Raw genomic sequence first — 9,578 nt, 5'->3', positions numbered from 1 at the left:
GTCAATTTAACGATACGTGGTTGTAAAAGTCGGTTCAAATCAATTTTTAAAAAACTGCGTCTTCAAAATAAAACTCATTTTTGCGACGTCACGACGCAAAGGTCACGTATTTCGGAGTCACATGACCGGGTTACAGCTTTCAGTCTTTCCTCCCTTTAATGTCTTATTTTGTCTACAGTTTTTAAAACCCGACATGGACGAAGACGGTCTGCCTATCGTTGGGTCTGGAGTTGATCTCACTAAGGTTCGTGTTTTAAACTCGTTGGTTGTCATTTTAAAAGCTGACTGAGGAAATAGAAGCATAACGAAACAGTTCGTCTCAAGTGATGTTTAGGATATTCTCGGTTTCTGCAGGGAAAACTCTGGCTCGTTTCTAAGTTACTTTTAGTTGTCCACTTTTAAATTATATTCAAACATTAAACTGACATCGGCTATAATCCGTCGTTCATTGCAATCTTTGTTTTCCAAAAATAAGGCAGTTGAATTTTTCCTACAAGCACAAAGTAACTGGAGGGAATAGACATAAATAAGAAGTTGAGGGGATCTTAAAGTCCGTCCACTTCAAATTCAAATTCAAATTCATAGATACTCTATTTATCCCAAAGGAGCTATTAATGTTGTCTTAACTCATATAATCTAATTATCTTCAAAGAGTTGTTGTGATGTTGTAGCCAGACTGCAGTGTTGCAATAAATCTGAAAATGGAAACACTTTATTTCCCGCTTCATACCAGTCACATAATCACCAACCGGATGTTGCCACTGAAACAAACCACGAAGAAGAAGATGGCAGGAAGTATTTGGAGGTGGCGTTTTTTAATAACTTATCTGTGAACAGTGAAATTCATGTGTGATTATAGTTGCGTTTTTTATTTAATGGAAACACTGCAATTGCGAAGTTGTGCGCAAACTTGAAATGGAAACCCAGCTACTGTCTTCATCCTCTCTTTATGTCTGTTTGTTATTATAATTTTTTTAGACACTTGTACTTGCAGATTTCCTTTCAACTATGAGTAGATTCTTTCATCTCTGCCTTCTGTCTGCTTTCTTAGGTTCCTGCTATACAACAAAGGAGAGTCGTCGCCCATCTCAATCAATTTGTTGTGCACACAGTTCGCTTCCTTAACCGATTCTCTACTGTGTGCGAGGAGGTTTGTTTTTTATTTCTCTCTATTTCAGGATACATTTATTGTCTGATTGAAGTCACTAATCATCTTATTTCAACCCTCCCACTACAGAAACTTTCAAACATTTCCCTTCGCATACAACAAATCGAAACCACTTTGTGTATTTTGGAGGCCAAAGTAAGTTCTGACACAAACAACAAGTAGTTTTAATGTATGTTTGTCATTTTGTTGATGATTTTTTTGTTTTTTTCTGAGCAGTTGTCATCCATTCCTGGACTGGACGAAGTCACAGTGGATGGACTCAACCAGCAGCAAAGTGTCCAGACCAATGGACCGGTTAGCGCCAGTCAGAACCAATCAGACGGTGTAACAGCAGGGGGAGCTCCTCCCTCACAGGTAGGAAAACGGACTCAACCACAAACAAATTTATTACAAATATTTTTGCATTTGATTCTCAAGTGCTGCAGCTGCAGATTTAAGAGAAAAAAAATAGTTACTGATCATTATTTAAACGTGCACAAACTTTTATTTCTTGTAGTTCAACTCTTAAGCATTTTTAAAAACCAAGTTCTTAATTTTGCAGATAATGTTTGAGTTCTTAAAAAATATGCCTTGTAAAACTAATGTTCTGTTGAACCACTGGTACAGAATATCAGTAAATTTATACCTCTAGCTATTGATTTGTTGATTTTTTTTTTCACAAATTCTCACCTTTACTACATATTTTGGGGCTAAAAAACATGGTTAAAATAGAATTCAGAATTATTCAAATGAAAAAAGTGGAATTTAGGAAAAAAATCAAACAGATTTAATAGGATCCTATATTTATTTTTGAAGGATTTTCGAGTCTTTTTGGTTCCTTGGTCTGTTGCTCTCAGATGAAAGAAAATTAATTAGAAAAATAAATTTTTAATTAATTAGGAAAAAACTCAATTATCAGAAAAACAGAGAACATGTTTCGGTTGGAATTGTCGCCAAAATACAGACTCTTGTTTCTGTATTTGAATGCAGTTGCATCTTTTAACCGTCAAGTTATTGTGTGTAGCCAAAGGCTTCTGGTTTTGTGAAGAACTGTTTGCGTCTTTTTGTGCTGCAGCCCAATCAGAGTCAACCAGAAGCTGCACCTGCACCACAAAAAGCAGAAGCGGTTCCAGAGAATGTCATGACTGTGGCCAAGGACCAACGTTATGCACGTTACCTGAAAATGGTTCAAGTGGTAAGATGTTATGTAATATTACTGTTAATAAAACTTTCATTAAAAAAAAAATTATTTTTAAAAATATTTTTAATAATGTGTTTATCCAGGGAGTTCCACAAATGGCTATTCGTAACAAAATGCTTATGGAAGGTTTGGACCCAAATCTGCTCGAGTAAGTTAGATTTTTTTAACTCATAAGTCTCAAAATGACAGTTTCCTGTTAAGTAAACTTGAATCTAATCATATTTTGCCAACAACAGCACACCTGACGCGCCGGTGCCTGGTGGAGCAGCAAGCGGCACAGAGAATGAGGATATTCCTGCCACCAGCTCTGACAGCGAATCGTCGTTCAGTGACTGATCTCTGCCGCTGCATAGCTCCGTGTTTAAGGCCGTTCGCTGCACCAGGCGCTTCCTGCTGGCTCTTTGCTGCTGCAGGTTGTGGAGATGTTCACATGAAGGTGCTTGGATGATTGTAATTCTTCTGGAAATGGTCAACAATCCTTTTGCTGCTTGTCAGCAAGCTGACTTTATATTTGTTTTTCAGTTGTTTGGAATCATTTTGGATCGCATCTTTTAAATGAATGTCGTTCGAACACAGCACCGTTTGCGCGATGTAGTAGTTGGAGTCCTGCTTTCACATAACAAGCTATTATTTCTGTTCAAGTATTAAGAATGACGCAGTGGGAGATGAACTTTGACCTGAGGAGCTATTAAACATTTAAATCAAGTCTCTAAATTAGCATCTTTAACCTTTAGTGCTGCGCAATGCATTAAGGTTTGGCATCAAAATACGAAATTCTCCTTATTATTAATGCTGGTTTGAACTGAGATATTTGCTGCATCATGAAACCGATTGTAAGATTTAGCAGCTACACTTTTCTCTCTGTGGTATTTAGGACTAATTTGGCTCATAAATCTTGCAAAATTACGCTTACTTCAATTTTTTAATGAGGAAATTAAAAAGATTTAAAACATTTTCTTTTCTTGACATTATGAAACTGGAGGTGTTTATATTGGAGTTTAAAAATCTGATGCTGTTGCACAAACTTGACTGTATGATATTAAGTACTTTGTGGACATAAAAACAAACAATAATTAGTTTAGTGTTATGTTATTTCAGACATAGAATTATAATTTCTACATAAATTAAATGTTGATGTTGCTGCGTGAGTCAAAATAATTCACCTTTTTTTGTTATAAGTAATAAATTTATTTTCTGGCTGTTGTACGTCAGTAGCATAATCATTTAAAAATGTTTTTCATATTATTTAAATTAAATAAATTGTTTATTTCAGAGATACTTTTGCACTGACACATCTGCAGCTCTAACAGTAAACTTTGTCGATTTTTAGTTATTGCTAAAGATTTATTTTCTTCACAAGTAGATTTTCTGTCGCGCTTTATGAGTATGAACTCTTGTGTTTCCCATTTTCAAGCACAAGAGAAATGGGTCTTTTCGTCACATCAAATTTCAGACTAATTTAAGACAAGTTAAAGAATTATTTAAAACATGCCAGTGCATTTTGAGTTTCCTATAAATTAGAACATTCTGCTGCAATTTATTTTGAGTCTTTTCAGACATTTTTACAAGGCTGTCAGTAAGTTTGGAGTATTACTGCTTTATTTTGTTAAAAAGCATTTTTAACCAAACCTTCTGTCTTGTCGGCAGGAAAAGCACCAACACTACATGAGCAGTCACTAATTAAACATATAAAATATAAAGAAATGATGTTGGTCTCCATTAAAGACGAATGTATTGATACAAAAAGTGTAGTTTATTTATCAGATGTTTAAAATAATCTTTACAGTACATTTCGTCAAAAGTACGACAGTAGTTTGCTTGATACAGTTACATTTTCTCTTGTAAAGACATTTGTAGTGAAGGTGAGTTTTGTCCACATAATCTGGAATACTGTGCAGGACGATTTATAATCAAAGTTTGAAGAAAAATAAACATTAAGTACAAAAACTGGACGAGTTTATATGCAGACTGGACATGTCTCACCTCTTATTGTCCCTGTAAGAAAGGCACTTTATTTCTTAGAAATATTCCAAACCGTACTTTTTTATTACTTTGTGTCACAGTAAGTTTTCAGTCTCTTCTTGGTGGACTTTAAGGCCTCCATGTTGGTGAGCTAAGTTCAGGAAATGATGATTGTCTTTTTACGCAGCCTATGTACAGTATATGTCGGGTTACTCTGCCATCGGCGATCTTCGATGCATAAAAACCTTAAAATAAATTAACATTTGGTTGCAGTAGTGTAATCTCACACTGAAAAATGTAGAAAAATCCAATGAGCATAAGCATTGAAAAATTCTCAACACTAAACAAATTTTATCCAGCTTTTAAAAAAAATTATTTTACCACAAAAAATTTTTGGCACAATTGTTTTCCTCATTAACAATTCCTATAAATAAAAGATTAAACATTTTTGTCTGCTCTACCTTTTTAGTTGATCAAAGTATTTACAGTTTCAATAGGCATATTCATGACTTCCTGTTTCCTTAGGGTATATATTTGACGTGACGCACTTGGCTGCTTTCTAAAACGGTAAAAACAAAACTAAACTAGTCTAAACTTGCACCTGCTACTGCAACAAAAGTTTAACTTATTTTAAAAAAACAACTCGAACACATTTTTACAGTACATACAAAGGAAGCACCAAATATAAGAACCTCGATTCATTTTTAGCGGTTTTTTCGTTTTCCCTCATGCGCTGCATGTGTCACATGTAAAATGTGTGATGAACTTCTCTTATTAGTGGCCACTGGTCTTAGAGGATGTGTCACGATGCTGTGGCAACAGTCAAAGTGCAAAGTGGTGCTTAAACAGGAAAAAGTTAATACGCGTATAAAATTATTGTATAAAAAGGTAAATAAAATAAAAAAACACTGGTAATGATCAGGTATAGGAAAATATGTGAAACAATTCAAGTAGCAAAAATACATGATTGTATAAAAAGCTCTAGTGCAAAAAAAAATACATAAAATACACAAATTCATTGAAATGACGTCGGTGATCGTCTAGTCCTCATATTCTGTCCTCACTTGCAACTTAAACATCTGCAGGAAAACAAAAGCTTTTAGAAAACAAAAAAAAGCAAAAACATTTCTGATTCATGGCCTGTGATACTCACTTTGAAATCGTCAATGTACGTGAGGAAGAAGCAGACGAAGCTGAAGGCAACGACCCACTCGCACACGGCACTGGCCACGTGGAACGGATAATCCTGCATGGAATCAGATGTGAATAAGTCACAAATGCTCACAGAAGTATCTGAACGAGTGAATTAATGAGGTATTGGTCCAAAAATATTCCATATTTTTCACTTTTTTGGTATGGAATATGAACATACTTTTGGCACGAATGGAGCCCCATATTTTTGACCAGATAACCCCTTTAACAGGATAGAAACCACAGAATAATGGAGACCTTTGAATATCTAACACAATCATGCTACATGAGATATTAACTAAATACTTTAGTGTTATTAATTAAAGTTTCCAAACTTTCTTAAACTTGATTCAAACTTGTTCATCTTTTAATAATTTACCCTTGTAATTAAATTGGCTTTATGGTAATATATTTATTTCCTTTGATGTTTAATTCATATGGCAGCTTTCTAATCAGGAGGCAATCATCTGTATTTTGTGGTTATTTATTGTTCTCTCAATATTTTTGTTCCAGATTTAGTTGATTCTTTAGTTTCCAGATTCCTGGCGTTTAGTTGTTTCTTTGTCGTATTTATGTAATTAGATTAGAATTGGTCTCTTATTCATCAAGGGTTTTTTTCCTCTGAAGCATAGGTGTCAAACTTAAGGCCCTTGGGCCAAATGTGACCCGCTATAGCTTTTACGTGGCCCTCTAGACTCTAAATTACATCAATAAGTCCTTCCAGATTTTCACAATTCTGGAAAATTCCCACAAAATCAACAGATCTTCACTTTTTTTTTTAATGAACATTTTCTCAAAATTGGTCAAAAACATTGAATTTAATAAACTGCTACCTCAACCTCACTTGATTTTACACTCTGTAATCGATACGAGTAATAAAAAGTCACATTTAACATCTTACATTAGCGCAAATATTGTAAAAATTCCTTACAAACATTTCTAAATCTGTCATTTTGATTGCAAAAATCCACTAAAACAATCACAAAATCCTGGAGGAACAGCTATTTATTGATATTTTAACAATTTAATTGGTTTCATCAATATATTCTGGCACAACTGGCCCTTTAAGAACATTCAGGTTTTTGACACCCCTACTCTTAATTACAGACATTTTGGCTTCATGCTTGATTGCAGTTTTCGTCCTGATATCTTTAAATACATCCATATGTGTGTTTCAAATTGATTTAATAATTACTTTATAAGTTATTAAATTCCTCATCTGGGTTTCTACTCACTGATTAAAAGCACAGTATTGTGCTTGTACTGAATTTAAAGACAGGGAAAAAAAACTTCACAAACTGCTGGTCTTTCACAATGTGACGGCTTTTGCTCTGGTTTGTATATTTTGGATAGATCTTAAAGATATAAGTAACATTTTTTTCCTAAGAAATAAATACATACTGCCTTCTTTAAATGTATTAACACAAGGTTCCACTGTGTCAATGCCCAGATTTGAACTAGATTTTGTTAGAGAGATGATTACGGTCACATAAATTAGCAAAAGATAACAAGGTGATGGAAAAGACAGGAACATGTGGCTTAAATTTATATCCTTGTCACATGTATTCAATAATGTGCATGTAATTAATAAAGTGTTGCAGCCAGAGCTTTGTGCATATTTTGCATGTAAAATATACATAATGCTTTTTTAACTTAAACTCAAAGCTTCAGTGCCTCAAAACTTGCAAACTATATTTCTCATAGTTCCATTCGCACCAAGTGCAGACTACTAATCAAGCTGGGGGGGAGGTGTTACTTTCATTCTGATGGTAAGAAATATTAATGACGATTACAGAGAATAAAAACTTAACCTACTTTGTCATATGTGTGCCGGTGGAGGGTGGTTTGTTTAACGAAATACGCACAGATCACAGCTGAGTTATTGGTTTAGGAAAACTTGCACAGAGCCGATAACGACACAAACACACGTCATGCAGATTAAAAATAAAACTTTGATAATCCAAACCAAGCAGCTCCAACAAGGATACTGGGAAAAAATGCAGCTGCAGCAACTATTGCGAAGAACAAGCGGAATCGACGCACACAGGTGGACGACCCATAAGGAGACGCTTGGAAAGATATTACAGTCTGCAGGATTATGTAAAAAACTCCAGAGACGAAAAACACAAACGCCCCGAGATCATGGACTATCGTCACTGCTGTTTCCTGCAGGTAAAAAGAATAATAATAATATTAAAAAAAACAATTAAAGGTCACTTTATGTAATATTAAATTCTTAACATGTGGAGGAAGAAATACCTGGAAAGTAGCAACGATGCACATCCCAAAACAGGCGGCAAACCCAAACACGAGCGCGGCTTGATTCAGGCACGGTTTGACCAGGCTGTTCTGCTCGTTCAGCTTCTCCACATATTTGTATCTGGCGTAAATGGTGGCAGTTCCTGGGCAAAAAGTCACAGCGCAAAGTCAAAGAAAGGCTTGCTTTCATTTTCAGGATAAAAAGGGGAAATGAGTGCAGCATCACTGGGAAGCTTGGTTCCTCCCTTGGGAGAACCCAGAGTTGCGTAATTAAAGCAGATGCTCACTGGGAAATAAAAAAAAAAGAAAAAAAATACCTGCACATGAAGAAATGAAGGTCATAAGGCCAAAAATGCAGCTCTCGGGTGGATTTGCACCCGTATCACTGAGAAAACGAAGAAAGTTTTTACAGTTTTGTACATATTTTATCTAATATTTTGACACAAAATGACCAGAATTTGCATTTTATATGCATAAAAACCCTAAAATGGTAGCATCTATATTTATTTTCAGTACCTTAACCTTTGCACACTTAGAAACTAACATATTTCTCCATTCTTTGCAAAACAGCTAAACTTTTGGGCTTCCAGTGTAGATTTGGGTTTTTCGTCTGACTCTCAAGTCTAAATTCTTCCCAAAAAACTGACTAACTTCCCTTTGTCTGCTATAGAAAAGCGTCCCATAGAAAACTGCATTCATTCTGAGAATAAACTAATTACACACAACCTTTTCAAGACGATTGCTGCATTAGATTTAGCATAGATGTATCAATATCAACATTTCTGAACAAAAACACAAAATATTACCAAATACTTTTGGTCTAGTTAGAGAAAATATTTTTTTCAGATTTTTATTGGTAAAAAATCTGGAAAACAATATGTTTTCTTTACTACTCTGAGAAAGCAGATGTAAAATTGTAACTTCCTGTCATGTATTTTTTTTTTTAAATCTTTATACGTTGACGCCTATTTCATGATTAAATTAAAATTAAATCTACGTTGTTTTTAGAAAAATAAGCAGAGAAAAAGATCTCCGTTGCAATGATCCTAATAGGATTTTTATTTGTTATTATAAATTTAAACCAATTTCCAACTCCGTTTCTTTGATGTTTCTATTTATAAGCTTAAAATCACAACATTTTACGCGTTTTGAACTCATTCTGTTATCATTTGTATTTCAAAATTTAAAGTAAGAGTATAAGCAAATAAATTAAAAAATCGCACTTTTATGTTATTAGAAATAAAACAGCCGCTAACAGATCAGGTGGAGCCCGGCCAGCTCAAAATAACTGAAGAGGAAAACGAAACTAAAGTAGCGATCATAAATCAGAGTTAGGAAACCTGCTTTGTTTAATTGTTGTTTTATTTATTTATTTATTTTTTCTTAAATATGACAAAAGAAACGTACCTTATATAGGGGAATACAATGTCCACATCGCCTCTAAAGAGCGCAATAATATAGGAAACGATGAAAGTGCAGGAGGACCAGACGACCAGAAACGCGGGCAGGAAGCAAAGCCCCTGCGTGAACCAGAACATCTCCAGAGGTTTTCAGCGCAACCTTCAGCGAGCTTCACTCCCTTTGGACGCGAGCAGAGGAAACACAGCCATACAGGAAGAGATGGCGCGAAGTGATGGGAGTTATTGTGATATGACTTATCGGCAGTCACATGCTGGGCTGAGTTAACAAGAATGAACCTGCAGGCGGTGCGACGTCGGTGTACTGTGACCTCTTCCCCAAAGCGACTCCCTGCGGGCCCGCCTACGCACACGAACCCTTACCACTCGCTACTTCACTGCTTTACAGCCAGAGCTGCCT

The 9,578-nt window shown here is 35.2% G+C and overlaps 2 protein-coding genes across 2 annotated transcripts; one reads left to right on the top strand and one right to left on the bottom strand.

The window, feature by feature from the left end:
- Positions 1 to 95: 95 nt before the first annotated feature.
- washc3 (WASH complex subunit 3) lies at positions 96 to 3,554 on the top strand. Its single transcript, XM_008400536.2, has 7 exons — positions 96 to 244; positions 1,052 to 1,150; positions 1,238 to 1,303; positions 1,385 to 1,522; positions 2,223 to 2,342; positions 2,432 to 2,496; positions 2,585 to 3,554. The coding sequence occupies exons 1-7, from the start codon at positions 122 to 124 to the stop codon at positions 2,682 to 2,684; spliced, it is 711 nt and encodes a 236-aa protein (XP_008398758.1). The 5' UTR covers positions 96 to 121; the 3' UTR covers positions 2,685 to 3,554.
- A 524-nt stretch (positions 3,555 to 4,078) lies between these two features.
- dram1 (DNA-damage regulated autophagy modulator 1) lies at positions 4,079 to 9,578 on the bottom strand. The gene is made up of 7 exons (XM_008400535.2): positions 9,168 to 9,578; positions 8,078 to 8,145; positions 7,761 to 7,903; positions 7,490 to 7,667; positions 7,317 to 7,375; positions 5,464 to 5,556; positions 4,079 to 5,389 (listed from the first exon to the last, which is right to left on the bottom strand). Exons 1-7 carry the CDS (start codon positions 9,296 to 9,298, stop codon positions 5,351 to 5,353), a joined length of 711 nt encoding a protein of 236 aa, XP_008398757.1. The 5' UTR covers positions 9,299 to 9,578; the 3' UTR covers positions 4,079 to 5,350.

This window comes from Poecilia reticulata, linkage group LG23 (assembly GCF_000633615.1).
Source record: "Poecilia reticulata strain Guanapo linkage group LG23, Guppy_female_1.0+MT, whole genome shotgun sequence".
In the NCBI taxonomy this organism is placed as follows: Eukaryota; Metazoa; Chordata; class Actinopteri; order Cyprinodontiformes; family Poeciliidae; genus Poecilia; species Poecilia reticulata.
This window is presented reverse-complemented; position numbering and strand designations above follow the sequence as displayed.

Bases quoted from the DNA above. Each gene is read 5' to 3' on its own strand.
- dram1 (XM_008400535.2), bottom strand. From the start codon at position 9,298: ATGTTCTGGTTCACGCAGGGGCTTTGCTTCCTGCCCGCGTTTCTGGTC. The intron at 7,904-8,077 runs GTATTTTTTTTC...CTTTTTGCCCAG, and splicing joins CTTCATTTCTTCATGTGCAG to GAACTGCCACCATTTACGCC. The intron at 7,376-7,489 runs GTATCCTTGTTG...CCAATAACTCAG, and splicing joins TGCAGCTGCATTTTTTCCCA to CTGTGATCTGTGCGTATTTC.
- washc3 (XM_008400536.2), top strand. From the start codon at position 122: ATGACCGGGTTACAGCTTTCAGTCTTTCCTCCCTTTAATGTCTTATTT. The intron at 1,304-1,384 runs GTAAGTTCTGAC...TTTTCTGAGCAG, and splicing joins TGTGTATTTTGGAGGCCAAA to TTGTCATCCATTCCTGGACT. The intron at 2,497-2,584 runs GTAAGTTAGATT...TGCCAACAACAG, and splicing joins TTGGACCCAAATCTGCTCGA to CACACCTGACGCGCCGGTGC.